Raw genomic sequence first — 27,848 nt, 5'->3', positions numbered from 1 at the left:
TTATTAATCAACACTGTTTGAAAATTAACATTATTAGAAAATGTTTCTTTCGCTTACATGCAATCTGTACTGCTTTCAGGAGATAGGACCTTTTTTCATGGATAAGCAAAAGCTGTGCAATCATAGGCAACACTGTTGTATGTTCCATCTTAGTTTGACTTATTTTTTTACTTTTTAAAAATAAATTTTAATTCTGCTTTTTAGAAGGATCTCCTCACAAAGCAGCAAGCAGAGCATAGAGCAACAATGCAAAGTGCAATTTTAAACTTTCGGTTATAAAACAGCCCCAAACCTTAACATTTGCCAACACATAAAAGCTACAGTCTGCCCAGCACAGCTGTTAGACACAGTATAAACAGCATAAAACAACATTGCCACATTAGCAGCCCACTTAAAACTGCTCCATAACAGTGGCAGAGAACAGATGTCCTTCAGATGCTGCTTGAAAATCTGGTGGGTGGAGAGAGGCTTGCCTGATCTCGCTTGGAAGCCAATTCACAGTTGTGGGGCCACTGCCAAGGAAGCCCTTTCCCCATACCCACCAAATGGATGGTTCTCATAGATGGGCACATAGCAGGTGAATCAGAGTTGTGTTTTTTTTGTCTAGGGGGGATTTGCTTTTGGTTGTGGTCTCTTCAACTTTATAGACAGAATGTAATGGGTTCAGAGGAGGACAATGTTGATACTTCTTTTAGAATCTGAAAGATGATTATATCCCTAGATTAGAAAGAGATAGAGAGAACCAGGCAAGCTTTTAGAATAACAAAATATTGCCTGTAGGAATCTGACGGGGTTCTGAGTTCTTGTTTTTCAGTCAGTACTTATAGACAGCTAGAGTTATGAGGGTGGCGATTCCATCTCAATATGGGTTTATACTTTGACTTCATAAGTAACATGCTGGCAGGTTCTCCTCCGGGCCATACAATTATTTCTCAAACATTGCATGGCTCTCTTGTTTTCATTATCATTGATATGCCATCCCATATCACGGTGCAGTTATGCATCATTTCTTAAACTATTATCATGGCTGGAAGGAGGGTTAAGCACTTATCAGTTCAATCATCAAAAGTTCACTCCATTTTGAAAGGAAAATGTCCTGAGTTAGCTCTACCTTTACACATGGCCTCCCAAGCGTTACGCACAGCCCATCGCTGGAACGACTGTAGTATCTGACAAAAGCATTCAAGGTTGGGAAAGTTTTCCTTTTCGTCACAAAAAAGCCGCCATTGTCCAGACGTCGGATTCGGTAGTGCTTCACAACCTTCCCATCCCGTACTAGAAAAATAAAAACAAAGGAACAGAGGAAAAACTGCCTTATTCCAAATCAGAATGTTGAGCCATTTAGTGCAGTGTTGTCCACTCTGACTGGCAGATGCTCTCCAGCATCCAGGCAGGGAACGTTTCCCAACTCCACCCACAGGTGCCAGAGATGGAACCTGAAGACTTCTGCAAGCAAAGCAGATCCCCTTCCACTGAGCTACGACCCTTCCCCTAAGGAAGGCATTGTGAATTGCCTAAGACTTGCATAAAAACAACACACATCATAATATAATACTGTATAGTCAAGTAACCAGCCAGGAAACTTGCCTCCTAAATGAGCCTCCAGTGACCCAGTCTTATAAGCTTTTGCCCTGAATGGTGTATTATGTAATGACAGGGGGGAATAATAAATAATAATAATAATAATAATAATAATAATAATAATGCACATATATTTCTAGTGGATGCAACTGGGAACCCCCTGCCAAAGTTAAACTCTATTTTAAAGGTTTGTTTTCCCTCTGCCAGGCATGGGGTACCTCAGCTGGAAATAGCCATGCTCTTGAATGAAGCTTGAAATTAGGATAACTTACCCCAAATAAAATTACATTGACTTCTTATAATTTTGCTTGCTCTGCAAGACCTTTATATCCCTATTTATTTACCATCATGTATTACTTGCATATGGTACCATATGGTGCCTTAATAAAATGGTACAAAATATTTTATTTGCATACTAATCTCAGAGACACACATGTGTATATTCTTGTCTGATAAGGAAAATGTCATGATTCTGTCATTATAGAATGGCAAGCTGACCATTACTGCACATTATACTTCCAACAGGAGTCATTTTTAGACACCTCTGGGGTACAGTAGCCCTATTTATAACACAAAGAGGACTCATAGATTGAAATATTAAATCTTTTTTTTTTAAAAAAAAAAAGCTCCCAAATGCCAGGAGGTCATAGCTCTAAAGGGCCATGCATTATTTAGGCAATGTGCGTAATGTATGGGATCATATGCCATGCTTAGTTCCAACTTCATCGTAACCTCGGACCTCGATGACTGTCAGTAGCAGAGTGGCAGGTGTGTACACACTATATCTTTGAAGCACATTGAAAGAATTCTGGGCACTGTGGTTTGTGAAGGATTGCTGGGAATTTTCACTCTGTGAGGCATAAACTACATTGCCCATAACTCACTGAGAGACAAAATGGGCTTCAAATGTATCTTATAGGTACAGGGTGTACACATAGATGGAGTCTATGTGATTGGAGCTCTCATTCCACGATACATGTGCCCAACTGGCAGCCCATACTATTTGCATACAGTTGGCAGGCATCTTTAGGGGTCTTCATGTAAACTGAGTTTTTAATCACCAGCAATTGTATATTAAATGAATATTTATCCCTATCTTCCTTAAGCAGTCAAGCTTTATCAAGCATGCAGTTATCTCACATTACCATTAGAGGGTGTATAGGTGTCATATGGAGTATATTATTTTAGATTATCCCCCAAGTCTTTAGTCGTGCACTGTAATTCATATGCTTTTATTGTACTATTATACAGAGAATCTGAATGAAGATCAAACTTGAAGATTACATATATTAGGGGTATTTTTCCATATGTATGGTGGGGCTAGAGGGTGTTACCTGCAGTTGAGGATAAGATGGCAGCTTCACCTTTCCATCTACTGAAGTCGACTAGACTAGCATTTCAAACTTATTTCAATTCTGGCAACAGGAGAGTGTCTTCTACCACATCTGAGTCCACAAACTAACTGTAGGGGTTCAGGACGGGCCACCTGACACACACAGCTCTGCCCTAGGACATAGTCAGGTAGCGGCTGCTGCCATTCTCCAGCATCTGCTGCCTGAGGCGGTCATCTCATTCTGCCTATTGGTAGGGCTGGTCCTGATTCTGCTACAGAATTATATCTACTTTCAGACACCACCATGGTCGGCAAACTGAGGAACCACTGTTGCTACTTTATGGCAAGTGTGATATTAAAGGGAGATGTAAAGACTACCCAAAAAATGTATTATTCATAGAATCATAGAGTTGGAAGAGACCACAAGGGCCATCAAGTCCAACCCCCTGCCAAGCAGGAAACACCATCAGAGCACTCCTGACATATGGTTGTCAAGCCTCTGCTTAAAGACCTCCAAAGAAGGAGACTCCACCACACTCCTTGGCAGCAAATTCCACTGTCGAACAGCTCTTACTGTCAGGAAGTTCTTCCTAATGTTTAGGTGGAATCTTCTTTCTTGTAGTTTGGATCCATTGCTCCGTGTCCGCTTCTCTGGAGCAGCAGAAAACAACCTTTCTCCCTCCTCTATGTGACATCCTTTTATATATTTGAACATGGCTATCATATCACCCCTTAACCTCCTCTTCTCCAGGCTAAACATGCCCAGCTCCCTTATTATTCACTGAGTTTGTTAATTTTGGATCAGAAAATGCTCTTTCCCCCAACTTCAGAGTATCAAATTCAGAGTATGATGGATTGAAATAAGTTTCAAATGCTAGTCTAGTCGACTTCAGTACATGAAAGATAATAATAATAATAATAATAATAATAATAATAACAACAACAACAACAACAATAATAATAATAATAATAATAATAATAATAATAATAATAATAATATATTTATACCACACCCATATGGATGGGTTTCCCCAGCCACCCCGGGCAGCTCACAGCACACAAAAAAAGTAAAACATTAGACATTTAAAAATTCCTGATGGAAAGCTGAAGCTGCCATCTGATCCTCAACTGCAGGTAACAAAATGTTTTGAGTGAGCCCTATGCAGTGGCGCTTACTTAAGAGCAGGTAAGTATAAGCTTGCATTGTTAGTTCACATATTCAATTATAAGCAAACCTCCCCCCCCCCCAATTTAAAATATTTTTAAAAAGTTATTAAGTTCTAGCAGTTATTGCCAGTTCATGTACCTTTGTGAAAGAAATAATCACAGAGATTTTTCATGAACAAACCCCGGAGAAATAAGGTCAAGAAAATAGTCATCATACCTGAAAGAGAGAAGTCACCCGTTAGACTTTCGCTGTTTCTGATCAGGAAAGCTCCATCCTGATTTTCAGGATATAGCAGCCGTTTCTCAGCATCCACTCGTTTAATACCACCAAAAAACCACCTAAAACAGAAAGAAAGCCATAGAACTAGTTAATGGCCAAAGTTATGTTTGTTTTGGGCACTGGAAACAAAATGAATGGCATTATGGAACGGATGCAAAGGTTACTCTTTATGCATTTGTTTTCTATCCTGCCCTTCTTCAGAAGAGGAGCCCAGAGTGCCTTATAATAGAAAACAACCATTGCAATAAAAACAGTACTTAAAATGACCTATTTAGAATCTGTTAACAAAGCTCATCAGTAACGAACACCATTAATAAATTTAGAGAGGGGTTTTAGAAATCAAGGATACTAAAGTTATGAAGCTGCTATTAACCATAAATGTAATTGAGGAATGCTGGGTAATGCATTAATTTTCATCAGTAATGGTCAGCAGGGTGATGGCACTTTGCCGGACTCCCATCACCAGTGTCACTACATCTTACTTAGAGGGATAGGGGCAAGGCCAGCGTGGTGAAAACACAGTAGCAGAGCCAATGCCACAGTCCCAGTGGCGCATTTGCCCCATGGGCAAGTTAAGCTTCAGTGACATCAGTGATGGAAGATCAGTTAAATGGATACAGTTTTAATTCTATTAATGTTTTAGTGGTTTTAATGATTTCTTTTTCTGTGTTTTTAGTGATTCTTGTTTTTATCTGTAAGGTGCCTTGAGTTATTATTATTTAACAGCAGCAGCAGGTAAAGGCTACTGCCTCACTGCTGATTTTCATCTGGGTATGTGGTATTTGATTTAAAAGATTTACAAAGTAGCACAATCAAACAAATCAAAAACAGATTAAAACAAACGTTTGACTACATTTTTAGACAGTACAAAATATTGCTTGACCTAAAAACAAAGCTTTACTCCAAATTATATACCTATCACTTATATAATATTTCTTTTTATTTCTTTAGTCAATAATATGTAATTCAATAATATGTAAGGAATAAGTAACCTATCACTCTTGATAAATGGTACACAATTTAAGGTATGAATAGTAAAGGTGTGAAGAAGCAAGTTGTGGTTAACTATACAAAATGTCAAAAGAGAGAAAATGTAAGTGGCTGGGAGACATTAAATTTTACATATTCACTTCATGGCCTTATATATATATATATATATACACACCATTACTCAAGTTTCTCTCTCTTTCTCTCTCTTTCTCTCTCTCTCTCTCTCTCTCACACACACACACACACACACACTTGAGAAGGTTTAGAAGTTCCTCCATCTTTCACCTATTTCAGAGCACAGAGAGTGATACAAAGAAAAACAGATTTGTCAGTCCCCAAACAACTTTTGAATTGCTGGTACATCCAGTCATCACATTGTCTGTTTTGTGATGGAGAGAACCGAAGAGGTAAAAGAAACAAGCAGGACATGGTGGTGGACCAGGATTGTGGCTTATCTGCCTCTTTCTTTGATGATGGGTTCCTATTATCAAACAAACCAAGCCATTAAGCATTTTTAATGTCTTCAGCCACCCATCCCCTAGGAATTGACAGATTAGCCTTTTTCTGATCCATGCCAGTTTCACATGGGTTCTTTCATAAGTTCATTCTGTCTAGACAGGGTTGGGGCAGTGCAGCAGCGAGGTTGGGACTGTGCAGGTTAGGAATGACTGGAAATTTGAACAGAAACTAGAGTGCCAATTGTCGATGTTTGCCAATTTGTCCCACGTCTAGAACGGAAATCAGTCCAGTGAATACAACTAATATACACTTTTGCTGCTTTCAGTCTGCAAACAATGTGCAATTAACGCCCTTTCCCTCATTTGCCTTGTGTTTCCATGGCGTTGAAATGAATGGTGTGCAATGTGCCCAGGGTGGCTGTCTACCAGCTCCATCTGGTGCGCAGGCTGAGACCCTACCTGCCCGCGGACTGTCTCGCCAGAGTGGTGCATGCTCTAGTTATCTCTCGCTTGGACTATTCCAATGTGCTCTACGTGGAGCTACCTTTGAAGGTGACCCGGAGACTGCAATTAATCCAGAATGTGGCAGCTAGACTGGTGACTGGGAGTGGCCGTCGGGACCACATAACACCAGTCCTGAGAGATCTGCATTGGCTCCCAGTATGTTTCCGAGCACAATTCAAAGTGTTGGTGCTGACCTTTAAAGCCCTAAACAGCCTCAGTCCTGTATACCTGAAAGAGTATCTCCACCCCCGTTGTTCAGCCTGGACACTGAGGTCCAGCACCAAGGGCCTTCTGGCGGTTCCCTTATTGTGAGAAGTGAGGTTACAGGGAACCAGACAGAAGGCCTTCTCAGTAGTGATGCCCGCCCTGTGGAACACCCTCCTGTGAGATGTCAAGGAAATAAGCAGCTATCCTATTTTTAAAAGACATCTGAAGGCAGCCCTGTTTAGGGAAGTTTTTCATATTTAATGCTGTGTTGTTTTTAACATTCGATTGGGAGCCACCCAGAGTGGCTGGGGAAACTCTGCCATATGGGCAGGGTATAAATAATAAAATATTATTATATTATTATTATAATGCAGTAATTGATTACATAGTTAAATACAGAAAAGTCTGCCACAAAAGGCAGTGAGGTGAATTACATTGTTGTTGTTTTTGTTGGAAGCCAAACTGGAATGGAAAAGCGTGTTCTCCAATAAATGAGAGCACGTGTTGCGGTGTGGGCCACCAGGCCAGGCCTCTTGTTGCCAGGCTGGTTAATAGTTATTGCCTGGCATCTGTGATTGGATAACCGGGTTGCTGGGGCAAATTGTATGTTGCAAATTGAGTGGGTGGGACCATAGTCTTTAAATATTGGTGCACTCTGGTTTCTCTTTCTCTTTGCAGAGTGCATCGGATCACCCGCCCACCCGCCCTCTTTTCCGGTTGACCTTGCTTTGCCTGTCATGGGGGTCGTCTGCCTTGGCGCAGGGGCCTAGTAGGAATTTTGCCATTTGGTGATTGGCTGTGCCATTTGGTTTTTGCCTACTACTCTGCAATTCGTCACAACTTGTAAGGTTGCGGTTAGGCATTGGTTATAATATGCTGGTGGTGGAGGGGGCTGAACAGGCGGTGCCTGCCCCTCCTATTGCGATGAAGGGAATTCCGTTAAAGGAATCCTGGGGCTTGCCATGATTTCGTCCAATCCCTGTTATGGGACCAGGGCCGCCCAATCCCTGTTATGGGAATCCCTGTTATGGGACCAGGGCCGCCCAATCCCTGTTATGGGAATCCCTGTTATGGGACCAGGGCCGCCCAATCCCTGTTATGGGAATCCTTGTTATAGAACCGGGCAGGCAAGCTTTCGGGGAGCTGCTGGGGAGAGCGGCGTGGGTCCGACGCTTAGCTCAGGTGACCCCCCAGTTTGACTTTCTCTTCTACTGGCTACCGATCGGACCTCGGGATGCCAGTTCTGTCCCAGGCGGGGGGACAGATAGTCATAACCAATGTCTAAACAACCACTCACTGATTTTGTATTTTAATAAAGTTGTGGCCAAAATAGGGCCCAAAAACCAAAACTAAATTACGTGTTATGTGTGAAGTTATTTGAGGGGTGGCCTGGGGACCTACACGCGAAACAGTGCTGTGTGTGATAAATACAGGTCAGAATGGAAACCAGTGCCCTCTTACACCCCGGTAAAGTTGCAGCAGCAAAGCCAATCCAACATTCCCATATCTGCACCTGCACAGCTCCAGCTTTGTTGCCACCTTGCCCTTGCCCTTTGTTGCCACCTTGCCCTTCCTCAGATGCATCCAGGCAAGCTGCAGCAACATCAGCATACCCAACTAAAGTATTGTCCTTGCCATAAACCAGAAAAAGCACAATCATGGAAAATATGAGTTATTGCAGCGATTGCACACTTGCTGTATTATGCCAACATGTCCAATACCAGCAGTAGGTGCCTACTAGAGATCAGGGCATCACAAGCCATGGTGTTATTCTGGCACTGCAGGTGGATAGGCAGGTGAAACTCATGAGAGTTTCCCATGTAAAGGTCAAAAGTTGATTGACAAATTTAGACTATATAGCAGGAAGTAAAGTGGATTCCAAAAGGAAAGCCTTTGAAACAACAGTGACTTATTTATTTTAACAAGCATTCGACTATGAGTAACATTTCTAGAAGGAATGAGGAAATAATAACGGGCTCAGTGAAGTCAGAAGAATGTTGGCTTCAGTATAAGGGCATGTCCAGCCTTCTTAGCAAATAGGAAATAGTTTTACATGATTCACTCACAGTTTTCAGCTTCCCACCTCTCATGACATTGATTTATAGATCCAGTTTCTATTAGTACACGCAAAACTATAATCTACAAAACACCTCATTGTTTTCTCCATAATATTGCAGAGATGACAGTTTATAATAGTAATGTCATTTTCACCACCCTTTTAAGAGAAATGGAGCAGGGAAGATGAAAGAGGTGCTAGAATAAAGAAGTGCTGCAGTTCTCATTGCAGTGGAGAGATCCCTATCTGCCTATGACATCCAGAGAGCAGGACTATCAGCGTGTTCTTAGAAACTGCTTCATACAACTGGTACCTACAGGTACTGAGCAACTAAAGAGTATCTATTTTTCCAATGAGAATGTGAGAGTAACAACTCAATACATCAAACAGGATGCTGTAATGTGATGATCCAGGAGGATATGAGGGCACGGAAACTATGACTATGTACACATTTATCAACTTGATGATAATGTTCAGCCCAGACACTGAGGTCCAGCGCCAAGGGCCTTCTGGTGGTTCCCTCACTGCAAGAAGCGAGGTCACTGTACAAACGAAAGAGGCAGCTGGGATGCAAATTTTGGTGTGCTGTGCCTGAAAAAGCGTTTTTCTGGGGGGCTGCGATCTTGTGTGGGTCACGTGACTCATATGGGAGTGTGAACCTGAAAGATGGCGTCCCAGATTTGCATCCCATTTTACAGGAATGAAGATGAAACTGTGTAGCCCTTCACAGGGTCAATGGCATCCCTACACAAATGCTTCCCAAACGTAAATGAAAATTGTGAGTGCCAAAAACATAATCTCAATCCAGAGAAGGAACAGGGAGTTGTTAGTATTTTTATCTTAGCCCTAATTGGAAATCAGTTTCGAAGGGCTTGACACATATTTGGAGAAGGCGCAAGCAGGAATCTAAAGCTACTATCTTAACTGCATTTATAACACAGCCGTTGTTTGCCTAGCACAGGGAACATTTTTGTCAGCTAATGGTAGGGTTGCCTTCACACAGATAAAATGTAATTGCACGGCTAAAATTGGATCACCAAAGCGTACACAAAGTAAAAAAAAAAGTGGGGAGGGGGAGTTTTCATTACAGCTTTCCTTTTATCTTCTAATACCAGGAAAAGAGATCATTTATAAGTCAAGTGGCTGAAATGGAGGCAGAGAGAGACGGAGAGAGACCCTTTGTATATCAAAGCTTAGAAGCTGGCACACGAGTCAAAACTCTTTGAACAGGAATCCAGCAATCAAGAATTGCTTGTGGTGATATGGCTTTTGTTTTGTTTTTAGTTGAGTGCATTGTTCTGACTCACATCGCAGCTCTTTCTTGATTGTTTCAGCTGAATATTTAACTGGCGAGTACATACAAACAGGGTGGTTTGCCTTTTTAATGGGAAGCTGCACTAATTAAAATGTGACTGGATATCAGTATCTAGGAACCGGCAGTGCTTAGTAGCTGCTAGCAGAAGGGACACAGGCCAAGGATGTCTACACTTATTCATTGCTCTATTTAGGGCACCTCCTCACTACCATCATATATAGCAGGACTCCAAACGGAAGAACTTGCCTCCACAGTTTTACAGGGTGATGTAGCACAGGGCTTTTAGTGCTGCCACTTCAAATGGCTGTATCCTCAACTCAGACCTAAGAGAAAGTGAACTGATACACAGATGGCATTATAGCCCCCCCCCTTGCATTGATCAATAATCTTCTGTCCTCAACTTGTTGGAGGGGCTGCAGGATAGTTGGAAAATTATTTCATCCATCGTGGGAATGCCCAAAGTGAAATAATTTGCAGATAAAATCCTTAGGGTTATTGTCTCGACCGCCATCATTCCTGATACCGCACTGCTGTTGTTAAACATACCAGAGTGAATAGTCAGTTCCTGGATAGAGAAGTGGTCCAAGGCAGGACATTAAACCCAAACCTTCACACCAACCCATATCCAAGAGTTCATATTGACTAGATTCATGGACTGAGTTCAAGAGTCCAGGGTGGAAATGAAAAATGGATTCTCCAGAATCCCTAGATTTGATTGTTCCTCATTTTAGGGATGATTCCATATGCAGGTAATTGGGGGGGGGGGGAACGTTTTAATGTGAACACATTTATGGAATGACATTGTAATCCTTCCCCTTTTTTCTTATCTTATGCCATTCATTGTGCCAATATACGGTACCTTTGCACTATCCTAACTTATCACCTCTATTTGCAGGTAATTTACGCCCTTCCATTTCATTGTGAACTTTGTTCATCTATTTCCAGTAGTGTCATTACTGATAAAAAAAAGCATGAACCATAGGAATCAGTCCTTAGTCTGATTTAAGCAAAACGTAAAAAAACCCCACTAAGCAATGCCACTTGATTTTTTTCAGATATTTTATGAAAACTTCTGCCACTTAGTATTACCAGAGGAAAGACAAAAGCCTGAAGTAGGGACCCACTAAAGAAGAGGTGTGTTTTTTTAAGAATGCAAACAGATCACACACTATTTTGATCACTTAATCCTCATAATCAAAACCCATTTTTGATCTGCAGAAAACCAGTCCTTCAAGTTTTCAGAGACAGCTATGTTGGGCTGCATAATTTATTGTTCTTTGTACATAATCCAGTTGATATGTAAGGTTATGAATCATGCTTGTTGGTCCAATCCGTGCAGCTGAATAACCTAATTATTGTAACAACAAATAAGAGGTATCTGTGCATTTAAAGTATGACATCTAGAGACTATTAATCACTACCACCCACTTAAGCTTCTTAATAAAGGAGAGTTATTTTTGGTCGCAGTGTAGGTGAAGACAGAAAACAGAAGGAAGAGTATGGGAAGGGAAACGCAGAGCATATCCACAAAGAGGCAATGCTAGTCATTGAGAAAATTTTCCGTATTTCATCTCACTTTTCCATCTGAAAAAAATATTTCCCCTTAAAATATCAGTTCAAGCCTAGGGCTAGAATGTAGAACAGAGATCTGAGGAAACAGGTTCTATCTTGGAAAGCAGTGGTGGGCAACAGGGTGTTTTGGGAGATATTTTTCTCTCTCAAGTACCTCATAGAGTGTTGGAAAGCTTAGGCCAGAGGTCCTGGGGCAACTTTTTCTTTCAGAGGGCCACACCATGGGCACATCAGTGCTCACCCATTGCTAGTTACACAGAGATCCTCGTTCATAGCTTTACTCCAATCTTTACTCCAAATAGTACATGCTTTGAAGCTTGAATTCCTTCACTAAAGTTGCCCAGTATATCACATTATATCAACCTGAATTCATAAGTTATCCTTTTCTTCAGACAATCACTTTCTGAATGCCCTGCTTACAATCGTTGGCATAATCAGGTTTAACATATTGCATTCTTTCAAAGAGTAATTTCTTGTGCAATTTCATCTGATTTAAAAGCTCTCATGCTACAATGGGAGTAAGCGCCATGAAACTCATTCAGACTTACTTCTGAGTAGACATGCATAGGATTGTGTTATCATGCTCCTAAAGTCAATATGCAGCTGATTTCTTTTTATTTCTTTAAATCCTTGTTTACAAGGCAGGGCAAAGTACATTTGGATATATGACAGATATTGCCTCCAGTTGAAGACAGGAGCTGACATTTATTGCTACTAAATTATACAAATGTCACTCTTTTTTCTTTTCTTTTTGTCATTACTGTGTAATCTATAGGGACATACATATGCATGATACACATCCATATACCAAAAAAAATCATCAATATTGATTTATAACAAACTAAATGAATGATTATTGTGAATTGCTGTACGTGCTTTGTTGTACCAATAATCAAGGAACATAGGTGAATTTTAATTTAAAACGTTACACTTTTTCTTTATCTTTCAAAACCTGTTCTTTTGTGCACTTTAGTTTTCCATTGTGAAGTGGTGGGAAACTCCCAGTCCACCTAGTGCTTAGCATAGATAATTTTAGCAGCAATTAGCATAACAATCTTCAGTGCCTATCAATTATTTTATATGTCACTGTAATAACAGAAGATCAAGGGGTATTTTACAGTCAAGCAATCTTTATTGCCTTGTTAATATTAAACCACAAAGCCTTAGATGTGGAAAATGCCACATCTGGTTAAAAAACATTCTTGATTCTCTTTCTGATGTTAGAGCATAGCAGGTCCTTGAACTACCTGTAATTCTTTATAGGTTTCAGACCCATTTAGTCATAACTAGATCTTAGGTCACATACAATCTAAGAAGTTGACACTGTTTCCAGACATTCTCATAAACATCAAGATTTAAGACTATCTTACATATTGGATCCAAGTTATCCCCATTTTTCACAGCCTCTATTTCTCAGTGCAACTTCAACAATATTTGGGGTGGTATTTAAGTTTTACTCAGAGTATATTCCATGAAATTAATGAACATTACTAAGTTTACTAAGTTAAGTTCATTAATTTTTGATCTACTGTGAGCAAAACCTATCTGAACATTTTTAATACTTAATTTTTCTGAAGTCACCAGGGGAAAAAACACAAGTCAATTCTTTAAGCTGGCATACTCTTTCTTCTAATTCCCGCATTTAATTTCCTATCTCCAGATATTCAAACTAGAGTGGCCCACACAGGGAATCTTTGAATGACCAGAATATTAGCAAGCTTCCATGGAAAGAAGCACTGTTGACCCACAGCTGTAAAGGATTTATTTGCAGGAGAGTGAAAACAAGTTCAGTGTTTATCCAGTCTAAACATTTTTATATAATGCATACAATTAACATGACAGAATTTCACTCACTTGGAGCAAAGTTGTTTCTTTCCTTGGAACAGCTGTTTCACTCTGCTATCTCTAAATCATGGTGCATCCCTACCTGGGTTATTTGCATATCCAGCTCCACCACTAAGAGGTTTACTGCTTCCCAAAATAACTCTGCCCTTTCTCCTCTGCAGCCCTTATGCCTTGATCTGCCTCCTTTACTTCCTTCAAATCCCTCCTCAAAACTTTCCTTGTCTGTAATGCCGATATTCTGCTGTAAAATATCGTGCCCACACCATATGTTTAAAGCACTCTTTTACCACTTTATAAGTCATGATTTCCCCCAAAGAATCTTGGGAACCGTAGTTTACCCCTCACAGAGCTACAATTCCCAGCATCTTTGACAAACTAAATTTCCCAGGATTATTTGGGAGGGGGTATAACGTGCTTTAAATGTGCGGTATTTCTGCACCCTGGATCATTGTGTTGCTTACACAAATGTCAGCCCCACTGAGATAAATGAGACTTACTTCCAGGTACATGCTTGTAGGATTTTGCTACCTTAATTCTCAGTGCACATGCCCTGTGCTGCCTTCTCATTGACATGTAACATTCAACTGATACTTAAACTCATATTTCAGTGAATGTTGGCTGAAACAGTGAAAGAGGCCTTTATTAAAAAGCAAGCCTGAAGGGATACTATGTTTTTTGTGGCCAGTTTAGAAAACAAAAGTGGGGTTGTTTTCAATCACAGTCCTCCCTCCATGGTTTAGGTTATTAAAATTAACAGTACAGCTGGCTAACATTTGTTGTCCATAATACATTGGCAGAAGGACACTTTCGTGTTTAGGCAAAACAATTGGCACTAACAGAGCAAGGACAGGTGATCGGTTGGTTTCCATGGTTCCTGTTTGCAGTGCTGAATATAATCGAAAGCAAGGCATAGACAAGCAACAGAAGCAGAGAGAGCATATTCTCAAAAGTTTAAATTGTGTGACTAGTACTACTCGTTAAAATTAAAACTTGGTGATTCAAGGCATGTTAGGATACTTAAGGCAACCATTCCAAATAGTTAATTTATATCATAAAACTACATGTATTGATAGAGCTGTAAACTACTATACTGTAGTTCGAGTCATTAAAAAGAAAATCATATTGCTCAGAAATAGGCTCTCTATATGTTTTCATTGGGACGCGGGTGGCGCTGTGGGTAAAACCTCAGCGCCTAGGACTTGCCGATCGCATGGTCGGCGGTTCGAATCCCCGCAGCAGGGTGCGCTCCCATCGTTCGGTCACAGCACCTGCCAACCTAGCAGTTCGAAAGCACTTCCGGGTGCAAGTAGATAAATAGGGAACGGTTACCAGCAGGAGGGTAAATGGCGTTCCGTGTGCTGCACTGGCTCGCCAGATGCAGCTTGTCACACTGGCCACATGACCCGGAGGTGTCTGCGGACAGTGCTGGCCCCCGGCCAGCCTATAGAGTGAGATGAGCGCACAACCCTAGAGTCTGGCAAGACTGGCCCGTACGGGCAAGGGTACAGGGGTACCTTTACCTTAACCTTTATGTTTTCATTATAAAGCTGAAAATATTGGCCAAATCATTTTAAGCATTTGCCAAGGAGATACAGAGAAAGAGAACTGGAGAGGAAATAAGCTTACTGGCAGAACAACAAATCTTTCTATATAGCACCATAGGGTCAAACCTTAAAAACCTAATCAGAATTTCCTTCTGTAAGCTGTCTTTTGCCCTCAAGGGGATGCAGCTCGGAGGAGGTGATATTGATAAGTTGGGTTAGAAAAAAACCCTCAAGGAAAACAGTCACACAAGTGCTATGTGTAGTTTGTGAAAGTCATTCACCACCTCTCAATTGTGTTTTTAAAGCTGCATACCATATGTGAATAAAGTGGTGAGCTCAAAAATGCAAGGCCCTCTCTCCCACCCAAAAGCTCACCCATAAATGAGCATTCCCCCCCCCCAAATAATGAAGTGATCATCTGCCCACATTCTAATTGGTATCAAGCATTGCAGGAATACCCAGCAATACATACCTGGTGTGTTTCTGGCAGCACCAAGAACACCCTAGCATGCTACTGAGACCAACAGGATGTTGTCTGCATGAAGAGCACAGTTACCTTAGATGCTCCTTGCCTTTAAAGTTAACAAGCCTATTATATACCCCATACTCATGCTTAAAGGTATGAATTTAAGAGACTGAAATGTGCTTCATACCTTCTACTAGTGATGGGAGTTGGATATTGGGGGACCACAGATTCCCTATCAGCTCCAGCTAAAATAGCCAATAGTGAGTGATAATGGGATCTGTATTCCAGCAACATCTGGAGGGCCACAGGTTCCCCATCACTGCCTTACATTTTTCCTAAGCTTCTCATCTAGGAAGGTGTACAGAACTTATATGTAGATCAAGCCTACACAATTTGTGATTCACACGGAACCCCTTTGAGGTCACATTGCACACAAAGGGAGCACTTTGCAAGAATGGACTGGCCTTATGATACACATGGAAATTTGAGCATGTTGCTAACGCTTCTCTGCCTACATCTCTGGCAAGTCCTTTTGGGTCTCCAGTTCAAAATATCCAGCACCAAATCCCACTCCTTGGTAACAGGTCAGGTGCCTAGTAAGCTCCCCACTCGGTTAAGCAATGGAAAAAAATACTTGCTGCAAAGCATAGCTTCTGCAGCTGTCTCCCATCTCTCTTTGCCTTTGCCATATGTGAGCAATGTGTCTTTTCTAGGCTGTGCTGCTCTCTAGCACCCTTCACACCCAGCACTGTGTAGTAGAATCCCCAATTTCCACATGCAGTCAAACCTTCTGTTGGCAAGGCCCAGTACTCCACTCCCAGCCACCACCATTCCTGGCCAAACACTTTTGCCTTGCAGAATTGCAGCTTGGATGCACGGAGCAGAACAAGCTGTCGCAACACACCAAGACTGACAATAGCATTCAGTGCCAACCAGCTATTATGCCAGATTAAACATTTTGAAAGCCTGTTCATTTTTCCTTTGCAGAACTAAAGAAAAAAGAAAAAAAGTATAGAGATCCCCAGCCCACTAATTGCCAACATTCAGCTGTCCACTTACCTGCATCTTTCTGCAGCAAACAAAACAAACAGATTTATTAGGGTGAAGGGGACCAGAGGCCACTCTGATAAAGTGGGCTCTGGTCCATGGAAGCATGTTTTACTCGCCGCACAATGCTATGTGTATCTTGTAATTTCCTGTAAATTCAAAGTGTCTTAATTCAAAGATTCTGGATATAGGACCGTTGTCTAGAGCTGCAATCCTATGTACCCATTTTCTTGGGAGTAGCCCAATTTCACTGCTTCTCCTCTTAGCCCTTAAAATGCCCCACAACTCAGCTGCTGTACAAAGAAAGTGGCGGTTAATTTTTCTAGGTATTTTTTAGTTCCTTATTCAATTTACTAGTTCAGATCACCTTTGTGCCAATTTAATTTGGAGTAGGATTCACCAAAGGCCTGCAGCCTCTATGACATAACTTCTTCCTCTTTTCTCCTGAGCCTGTATCTTAAATTGCAAAGCTGAGAGCTGGACCCCATGGTAGTTAACTGCTTTTGTACAGCACCTAATATATTTTACCCAAACATATGGCAACGTAACATGTGCCCAAACAGAGAGCAGACATGTGTCAGTGCCATGGAACCACATCTGCTTGCTATTCCATGGAGTATTTCCCCCAAAGCCACTTTCAGCACATACCTCTGAGCTACACTGCGAATGTAAGCTGAATTAAGGAAAGTACTGCAGCATTTATTTTTCATGCAAATATAAATCACACACTGTCTTTGGTGTAATGTAAACAAGCTGCAATAAAGCTACAATTAAACCTCTCCAGTGTAATAATATACAGTGGTGTGTTTATAGTTTTCTTAACTACAGCAACAATCCTCATATTTTATAGGTCTAAAATAGATAGGCTTAGCTGCTAAGGTTGATAGTTATCATTTTAATTCCTTTAATAGCAACCCTATATTAAGATGAAATTCTTGAATCCGCACACTGATGACTTCTCCCCAGATGTTTCTGAGTATAGAGAATCCTGCACCTGCTCTGCTGTTGCAATCTGCAGCACAGGGATAGTCAATGGGGTGCCCTCCAGATGTTGTTGGACTACAACTCCCATCATCCCTGGAACACTGGCCATGGTTGTTGGAGGTTGATGGAAGTCAGAGTCCACCATATATTGAGGCTGTCTCTGCTCTAGCACATAAAACCTCTTAAAGTGACCTCCATGTTATTTAAGAAGTATAGAAGAAGGCTATTTTTGTCAATTTGCTGTTCTCACTGCACCCACCCCCTTATGCTGTTTCAAACCTCTGGAGGTTTTTGGATGGGGCTGCAGGGATGGAGGGTGAATATGCAAAATATCACTCCCCTCTTGCCTGCTGACTAGAATCTTCCACTGGCTCAAAGAGCTTTCTGCCATAAGAAGAACAGCATTGCATACAATCCTATGAACTCCTATCAATTTGCTTGCACCACTTCACAATTTCAGCAGTGCTGTGATGGTTTGTAAGTCATGAAAAACCATGGCTTAATATTTTATTATTATTTATTTTAAATAGTGTTATATTTCTTACTGCTAAGAAAATCTTGAAGCAGTTCACAACATGAAAACATCCATTAAAACTATTTCAAAATGCAGCTATCAGAATATCAAGAAATAAACGGTTGTAGAATCCAGTATTGATGATCAGGAAACATCTAAGCAAAGAGGTGTGTTTTCAGTAAACATTGGAAGCATGGTACTGTTGATGCTGCCCAAATAATGGGGGTGGGAGAAGCTTCTACAACACCACCACAGAAAAGGCCCATTTATATGTTTTTGCTAGATGACAATCTGCAGGTTGTTGTGTGGCCAACAGGCCTCCTCTGAATATCTTAATCAATCTTACAGAGAGTGAAGGTGGTCCTTTAGGTATACTGGCCCTGAGTTGCTCAGGATTTTATATGTTAATAAGAAAAGCTTAAGCATTGTTTGGTAGACAATAGGCTTTCATTATTGTGATGGGAACAAGTCACAGAGAACTTCCAGCTCACACGATTCCACCGTACTGGTGTGGCCGTGTAGAGATCAAAAGTTTCACTTCTGCTTTTGACAAGTTGCAGTTTAGCAGTGCAACCAAATCCTAAACTGTGGTTATTCTTAACTGGTTAATTGAACAAAATAGCTTTGTATCCCATCATTTGAAGTTGGCTTGTTTTGAATAAACCATAATAAATATTAATTGCAGTTTATCAGGTTTGGATGAAATGCCAACCTATGGTTAATTTTTTTAAAAAGGAAGTGAACAGCTCAAATTTCTTCCTCATAGTCTTGCCAGAGGCAGATCTGGGAGTATGTAATCCCAAGACTTGTTGCAGCTCATTCCTATCACAGTAAATCATGATTTATTATCACATCTGACCGAGGTCACTATTTTGCTCTATTGCTTTAATTAAAAGATATTACTAAATTACCACTTTCAGATTGTCATTATTTCACAGGTGGGATGCAACTGCATATTGGCAAAATCAGGTTGTACACTTAAAGTGGATTTGGCATTTTTGTTCAAGAAACATGCTGCTTTTTTTAAAAAGGATTTTGTGGCAATGAAAGTGATGAGAAAATGCACTAGGAAGTGTGGGATAACCATTGCTTGATAGGATGTTGTCTGCAATCTCCATGCATACAAATCAGAATGAATGTTCAATAAACAGGTCATCTGGAAGCAACCTATGTTGCTTTGTTATGTCTATATGACAGAAACTATTCTTACTCCAAATTTCCTTGTTACCTGAAGTTGCTGTCATTCCCCACCCCCCACCCCACCCCACCCCGCAGCTCTCTGTCTAGCTATTGCTATATGTCAGCTGTACCATGTAACAATATACCTTTCAAAACTTACGGTTCAGCTTCAATGCTCTGGTCAGGAGCCACATAGTTGGCAGGGATGTAACCTTGCCGCTTCTGTCCATGCTTAGCAGACCCGTTCTCCACAAGCAGCTTCGCAAACCACCAGCTCCCTTGAGATTTATCCAGCACTTCAAGCTTATCTCCAGTTCGGAAGCTCAGATCTTCCTCTGTTCGGGCTTGGTAATCAAACAGGGCCACATATTTGCAAGTCTGCTTTGATGGATGAAGAGGCGGTGGGTCTGGGATGCGTATAGAGATGGTGTCCAAGGAGTCTGGCCTCACAGTCGGATTGTTGGTGGTTGGGTTAGGCTTAACCTCAGTCCCACAGTTGAAAAGCCAAGGCATATAGGGCTCCAGACAAGCACAATATTTCCGACAGCAGTTCCCCATTCTGTCCCCTTCTTGCTTGTGGCCTGTATTCCTTCAGTCCCCTTCTTCCTATCCTGAAGCATTCAAGATCCCTTCACACCCATTTTTTCCATTCAGCGTCATTTCAAAAATAGTCCCAGGACTCCTTCCTCTAGTACAAAAGGCAAACGATTTCACTGGACGTGTCCTCTTCTCTGCTTCTCCCCCTCCAAGTCTTCTTCACCATAAGAGTTTCCTCCTTGCCTTCCAGCTCCACGTTCAGGACTGAAATCTGAGCACTGAAGTGCAATTGTTCAGGTCAGGGGAATTTTTTCACTTCCTCTTCTGATCGGTCAGAAAGACCTGAATCGTCACGTTAGGGGCCAAAAAATCTTGTAGCAACAGAACAGGTAAACAGAAACAGTAGAGAGAGCTTCCAGATGAACTTCCCTGTCTTTGCACCTCCTCGTTCCCTTTATTCTCTTTAAATGTACTCTGGCAGTAGGGAGGCTCTGCGCACATTGTAGCTCCTGGTAATGAGTAACCAACCTAACTTGCCTTGTTGCTTTAATATGCTGAGTTGCTTGTGGACAAACTATTTTTTGTATGCACTTCCTGGTTTGCTCTTTTTCCCTTCTGCCTTGGTCACTGTGTGTGTGTTGCTGTCCCTCAAACACATACACCACTCTCTCCTTGACGACAGTGCCTCATCTGATGATCATTTTATGGCACAATGAATTTGCACTTTTTTATTTCAGATTCACAAAGAATCCAGGAATCTTTCCCAGATGGCCAGGCCACATTATGGAATGCCTTCCCTGCTGAGGTGCACCCACCTCCCTCATTCTTAACATTCAGGAAGAAATTTAAAACTTTCCTGATTACGTGGCAATGGGTGAAAGATACCATCCACAGCCACCTTGAAATTCTCAGACATTCTTAATTTTTAATTAATTCTTAATTTTTTTAACTGTTCTGGATGTTTGTTTTTATAATTGTATTGCATTAGGTGTTGGCACCCTGGGCTCCTTTGGGAGGAAGGTTGGGATATAAATTTAATTAATAAGTAAAATAAGGGGCCATCTGTGCTGCAACCTCAGAACCAATAATATTAAATAAATACTGCAATAAATAATAAAATGCTGTCATACTTTGTTTATCTTCTTCTTCCTACAGCGTTGCTATAAGAATAAGATGGTGCAAGAGCACCATGAAGAAAAAGAGGGATATACATGTTACAAATAATAAAATTCTTTAGATCTGAAGAAAACAAATCTAATTTTTTTGAGGACGGGGAGTTTCCACAAAATTCTAGACTATCCAGACCTAACTGCTTGATTTATTTAGCAGTACTTGCAGCTACGTGGTGATGCATTGGCTTATGTTTTCATTTTAGTCATCTAACTCTGAATTTAAGAACCAAGCAGTGATTTGCTGACTTGGGTTAGCAACCCTGAAGGGAAGTGGAGAGTGGTTCACCCAGTCTATCTGCATTTTAGACATAACCAATCACCACAGCAAAGCAATATCCTCAATAGTAATTTAGTCACATTTCTCAGATAAACATAGATTATGCAGTAATGCGTACACAGTCTGCCTCCACTGCCCTCCCACAATGCAGAGCTATCGTGCAGTTTCTTGAGAAACTTGTTTGATGCATTCCCCCTCAAACCAGCTTCAATCCACAAGGAAAACATAGGCCACTTCACAGTTAAGTGGAGGTGTGTGCATTTGAGACAGCCATTGCACATGCGCAGATGATAGCTTCATGAACAGACATTGAAGAGCAACTGCAGGGTCAATTCTATGATCTATGATTCTATGTCATCTCCCACCTTCAACCACAAATCCACAGACCACAGGAATGAAGTTCACATTCCACAGTTTGGGATCCCCCGGGCTAGCTAATAACAGTAGATTGCTCATCCATGGCCTATCTTATATCAACAGGAGTCATATATTGTAGAAGTTGTAGAAATAACAGGGATGACGCTTAAAGAGGCTTTTTAATGTTGTGTGTAAAACTCATCTAGGAAGAGTCTCCCAGCAAATTAATTAAGGTTATTTGCTTCCCTGAGTGGTGCCAAGTTTGAGGGAAACTTATGTTTGGGGATAAAATTGTGAAGGGATATAATTTCAACTTTGCTGCTGACACCTTTATAGCCCTTTGGCAATTTAATGTTGTCCAGTTTGTGTGTGTGTGTGTGTCCATCCTGAGATTCTGTGGAATGAATGGCAGTCTGAAGTACAATCTATCAGTATTTTGCTTTATTAAAAATTATATAGTCATAGCATGGGGAGGATATTTGAAGCAGGCAGCAAAATGTCTGAGCCTATATAAGATTTCCAGAGAGCATTAGCTTGAATTTCTCTGCCCTGATTGCTAGCTGAAGGGTTCCACTTTTCATGGATAGAAGAATTAGTTTTCCAGACATCAACGAACATTATTGGTAGAAATGCAGCCACTCATTAGTTACTAAAGGTAATACTCCCTTCACAGCAATGAGAGAGTAGCAACTCCTAGCAATTCACCCTCCCATTCCAGATTAAATGAATTCTGTATCATGTTTTGTTCTTGCCTGCTTAGCCTCTTTGAACTCATTTCTAGTACTCTTATTAACATCATGATCAAATATGATAAGCCCTCCTTTTTGGGGCTTGTACTGTAAATAAATATACTGAGATTAATGGCAGTGCTCACTAGCAATACAGTTTGCTTGAAAATAATATACATTGATAAAATGCCAAGATTTAATCTATATTCAGGAGACTGTTCCAATGCCAATATACACGGATGGTAAGCTCTGATCCAATGAGCAAACACGTTTTATATCCCTTCCTTTATACAAATGATTTGATTGCCAATGCAAAAAAGAAGCTCTAATTCTAACTTTTTTTCCCAGTGCTAAAAGCTGTTCACTTATCTTTCTCTTAATCAGACCCAGACCATTCATAGGAACGCATTAGACAGAATAACAATAGGTTGGGTGGAATTTTCAAGAACAGTGTGGTAAGGCTAAAATGGGCTGCAATTCCATAAATGTTTTGCAACTTTTGCCACACACTTGCTTCCCACAAAGGTCTGGCTTTCAGAAGATAATAATGTGTCAAAGATGTGTATAGTGTAAATACAGGGTGTATGCAATAACATATAGAACTTTCTTGAATAATTCTGCACATCCACCACCATAATGACATTTTCATAAGCAGTGGGATTACCACTATGATATGTGACTATGTCTTTTCTCTCCAAAATAAAAGTCAAAGTGGCTAAAAATAATTTTCAGTAAACTGAAAATAAGTAAAACTAAAATAAAGTGTAGATGGGGCCTTAGTTGGATACAATCTATAAAAACCTGGCAGCACAAAAAGTCCGCAAACTAACAAACTTACCTCCCTCAGCACAGTGACATTGAAATGCACTCATCAGCCTCCAAACCTGCCAAAAATGAGGTCCCCACTAGACAGTCCTTGATGCACCTAAGTCAGTTGGGGAATCTAAAGCAGGGCCACCAATGTTGTTCAGAGCATTGAGAGGCGATGGTTCTAAACAGTGCTTAAAAAAAATAAAAAAGAGGTGCCGGAACTCACCATGAACATCTCCCTCCTTTGCTTAGAATGGCAATGGTGCCCACTTGAGGCCTGCAACCCACCTGAGAGGTTCTGGAACTGAGTTCCTGTGAGTTCCCTCTGAAAAAGCCCTGGTTCTAAATGTACCCAGTCCTTTAAAAACCCCTCAAGGCTTCAAAAGCACCAACCAACACTTTGAATTGTGCTCTCAAATAGTTGCCTGTGAAAGCTGGAAAGGACCAAAGAAATATGTTGTGTCCTGCCATCTAGTTGATGTTTCTGGATTTTTTTTCAAGGACAGCACCATAGGAAACACAAATTCCACACAAATTCTTGAAGCATATTCAGGGTTAGTCCCATGGAATGGTGCCTCAGTTTGTGAAAGAGGTTGGCCTAGAAATAGCTGCTGCTAAATTCCTTAATATAAATTGGTGCAAAAGCTGGTTTAAGCTTGGCAAATGTCAAGTATTGTGGAATCCTGCAATTTTTCCAAGTCAGACCATTGGTCCATCTATCTCAGTATCTTCAACACTTAACTAGGAGTAGCTCCCCAGGATTTCAGACAGGTTTTTCCCTCCCCTCAGTTGCACTGGAAGTTGCTGGCAGTTGAACCTGGAACTCTTTGCATGCAAAACCTGTGCTCTGCCATTGAGTCACAACCAATTCCTAGTATGGTCTTTGGTCAGTAACTTAGCATATTTGAATGAGGAGGAAATTTAGACAGGCAGGACAGGAAGAAGGGCCATTTGTCTTGGCAAAGTATTCTGGAGGCATAGTTTTAGCAATCAAGGGAATGTGGAGTTGTGAGCAACAGGTAGGTGTGCTCACAACTTGAGAAGGCATGAGTTGACACTGGAGGGTAGTGCTAGTACCAAAACAGTTTGTCCTCCACTCCTGATATGACCTCATGTGTGCATGTTTATTAATAGGTTTTCATCATTACTTTTAAGCCAAGGTTGAAAATGTGTAGGTTCAGCTTAAGCATAAGTGCTGTGTGGATGTGAATCGACTGCTGCGGTTAACAGGATAACAATTGTACAGAAATGTTTAAACTGCTAATGGTTCAACTGCTCAATGTCCCTGCACTGTGCCTCCTGCTGTTAGCATTTTATAAGAATACCAACTTCTAGGAATAATAGCGTTTTAAAGTTGCTTTAAATGCACAGCTTGTAGTCTATTGATGTACATCATTTACACAGAACGTTTTCTGTTGTTAGTGCCATTTTCCCTGATAAAAGCCTGCTGCTACCTCTAATTCCATTAAATCCTGTTCCATTTAACTTACTATCAGCTTAGGCCTTGTTTACTTACACAAAATAATTGTAATGATTAAACACAGCTGTAAAAGACGCGTTTCTCAGCCAAGTAAAGGACAATAATTCCATAAACAAATTAGGAGTTATTTTAACATAGGAAAGACCTTGACTGCAATATTATTTTATGTTTTCTCTTTACTATTTTATTATTTATTTTTACTGGGTAATTAAATCGCAGACTATAGCCGGAACAGTTGGGTTTCAGGAATACAGAACACCTATTATTTGCACATTAATTGGCACCATGCTTTACAATTGTGTTTTGGAAAGTAACAACTAAATGCCTCCCCATGCTACATGTAGGAAATTGCTATTACTTTTTGAAATATCCGTGTATGTGTAGCTCAAAGTACTCATTAATATTAGGTTTACTTAAACAAAATGTTATTCAGGAGACCTATGCACATTTGCTAAATGAATTATGGCCTGCACTACAAATCACTTAAGCTAGTGTATTTGCACATGCAAATCAAACCAATTTGCTTAAATCTGCCTGAATCAAATCTGCCTGAATCAAAGCATTGCATCTTAAGCCAGTTGTTTTTGTATGAATTTTTTTTGGAGGGAGGGGGAATTTAATTTGCATCTTAAAGTATACATTTTACCAAAAAAAGTATTTTGTAAAGAAAAATAATTAGCAGGAAACAGCCTGCATAGTTCAGTTGGTTAGAACTGGTGCTATTAATGCCAAGGTTGCAGGTTTGATCCCCATATGGGACAGCTGCATATTCCTGCATTGCAAGGCGTGGACTAGATTATACTTAGGGTCCTTTCCAACTCTACAATTCTATGATATCAGAAACAAAATGCCAACTTTTTCAGAGAACACAAACTTTGGTATTCCCTGCCCCATGGAACTTGGGACATCAGACTGCAAACCCATATGTATTTCCAAGGGGTACTATATACTTGGTGCCCCTGCTGTAGGGTGTATAAGCATATATGCACATCTATAACACCCAAATTGGAGGCTACAGAAATGGTGCGTCTGCTAAAACATATGCCTGGGTAAATACCTGTATTCAGGACATACAGTAATACCCAAATATAGTCATGTTGTTTCTGTGTTTTCTTAGTTCTGTAGATTGTCATTGTGTCCTCACTGAGAAATGGACATCTAGGAATGAATCCCAGTGGTATGGGGCTGGAGCTCAGAGACCATCACCTTGCATGAGGTCCAGACAAGACAGAAGAACACAGAGAAACTGGACACTTGGTAGGAAAATCTAGAAGTGCATGCTAATCTAGATGTTCACATGGAAAACATCTTCTGAAGAGCCATACATATAAGGCCAATCAGACCATTGCCCATTTCTAGGCAAGCCTGTCCAATAAATGAGAGTATTAGTAGCTATAGCTATGCTTGAATCTGGAATGTGAATACCATTGTTTCTGCCCTTGCTCAATGTAGCACTGAGTGCCTTCCCATGTACGATAATAATACACATCAAAAGGCCACTGGTTCTAAATCAAGTCATTTTTAATACAGTGGTACCTCAGGTTACAGACACTTCAGGTTACAGACACTTCAGGTTACAGACTCTGCTAACCCAGAAATAGTACCTCAGGTTAAGAACTTTGCTTCAGGATGAGAACAGAAATTGTGCGGCGGCAGCCCCATTAGCTAAAGTGGTGCTTCAGGTTAAGAACAGTTTCAGGTTAAGAACAGACCTCCGGAACGAATTAAGTACGTAACTAGAGGTACCGCTGTACTCCGCTAAGTTCTGCTCCCCTGATGTTTTGTGGAAACTTCTGTGCATTGAAACGTTTTTATGCCATCTTAATTCTACAAATCTAAAGAATGGGATGCCTCTCATTCTATAGCTGAATAATGAAACTTTCTGCACCACTCTCCTAACCAACAAGGGGGAGGGGAGTGAAGTAATATGCCTGGCATTAGATGCATAAAAATAAATAACCGCCATAGAAATCAAGGAGACTACTGCGTAGCCTATGAGCTACAGCATTAGTCCCCAATGGAAACTCACAGTAATGTCCTCTATTTTTAAACAGTTGCACTAGTCAGCTAAGTGCATGTAGGCTGGGAAATGACAGCTGGGAAGGAAATCACTATGCCCACCCTAAGCACTTATATGCTGGAACAGAAAATCTTATGGCTGGGCTGTTAGCTTTTAGTTTCCTATATGCCATAAAGGAAAGCTCTTTTATTATACAAGGAAATATTCTGGCCTGCTTTTTACTGGAACATTTATTTGATTGCGTTATCATTGTTTTCTGGGTTGTTATCTTAATTGTTGCATATTTTGATCCCACTTCACGCAGAACTTGTCACGGTTAAAGGTTAAAAATGTGAGCCACAGGCTAGGAAATCTCCAGTTCCGATTCAGCTAGATTTCAGTTAAGTGTCAACTGCATTTCAGAGTGAGGCTTCATGACTCGAGAGCCCAATGTAATTTTGTAAAAAGCAGCTGCAGAGAGAGGGGATTTGATCAGGGCAGTGGTGCAGGGAAAAAGTGGGGCCTAATATACCAGTGTGATTACTGCATTGCATTGTTACTGAGGACAAATAAGATGGTACAAAAACAAGATTGGGTGCAGGCCTGACCAGGACATAGGCGTCCTGACTGTGACAAAGGTGACCTGTGTGCTTGCTTGCTTGCTTGCTTGCTTGCTTAACAGCTGTTGGGAACTTCAAGGTCCCTGCTCTCCCTTCTTATGGTCTTTGTACTGGACCTTGAGACTCCAATAGAGAGCATTCCATGTCAAGGAGGGCAAGTGGACAGTCTATCAAATGACAGGGCAGGAGTTACACAGAGCAGAGCCTTTTCACTGGTGGTGCCCATTGTATGCCTTGCTCTTCCCAGACCTGCTCTCTTTTGGCCTGTATTTTGGAGCTTTATAATTTAGGAAGACTTTGGAAAAACTGGTTGACAAGTCTTATCAGTTGCTGACGTATGAGCGGTGACAAAACGAATTTCCAGTAAGTATATCCCCCCTTTATTTCCATAACATGTCCTTAGGTCTGTACTCTGAATGGTGACACCAGGGACCTAGAAGGTGCAGGGCTTGTCAGTCCAACCCCTGCACAGTCTCATCAGGGCTGATCTTAAGGCAATTGGGCCACATTGGGCCTTGTGGACTGCTCCTAAGGGGCCCCCCACACCAGGGCAATCTAGATGGATTTTATTTATAAGATTTTGCAGACTTTGGCTGTGAACTGTGGCCCTAACAAAACAAAAAAAGTCAAGTTGTGCCCCACTGCTTTAAATTGGGCCCCACTGACCAGCCCTGAGTCTAATAGTTGCTGGGCCTGAGTTGCCCTGCCCTTGCATGAAGTCTTGGGTTTACAATTTTGATAGAGTGTTACTGTATGTAGGTTTTATTTTATGTGTTTTTTATCTTATATTTCGGAAATGTACATTTTTCCCCTTTAATTTTTTTGG

General features: G+C 40.9%; 1 protein-coding gene across 1 annotated transcript in view; it reads right to left on the bottom strand.

Moving 5' to 3' along the window:
- FRK (fyn related Src family tyrosine kinase) overlaps positions 1-20,108 on the bottom strand; it is a 34,817-nt gene extending 14,709 nt beyond the window's left edge. Inside the window, exons 1-3 of the mRNA XM_083433660.1 lie at positions 19,203-20,108; positions 4,299-4,420; positions 1,112-1,275 (exon numbers count right to left, since the gene is read on the bottom strand). Coding sequence (XP_083289786.1) covers positions 1,112-1,275; positions 4,299-4,420; positions 19,203-19,600 — 684 coding nt within the window. The 5' untranslated portion in view covers positions 19,601-20,108. The remainder of the gene's footprint in view (positions 1-1,111; positions 1,276-4,298; positions 4,421-19,202) is intronic.
- Positions 20,109-27,848: the final 7,740 nt, after the last annotated feature.

The sequence above is a fragment of the Podarcis tiliguerta genome (genome assembly GCF_965153285.1).
Source record: "Podarcis tiliguerta genome assembly, chromosome: 3".
NCBI classification, from domain to species: Eukaryota; Metazoa; Chordata; class Lepidosauria; order Squamata; family Lacertidae; genus Podarcis; species Podarcis tiliguerta.
This window is presented reverse-complemented; position numbering and strand designations above follow the sequence as displayed.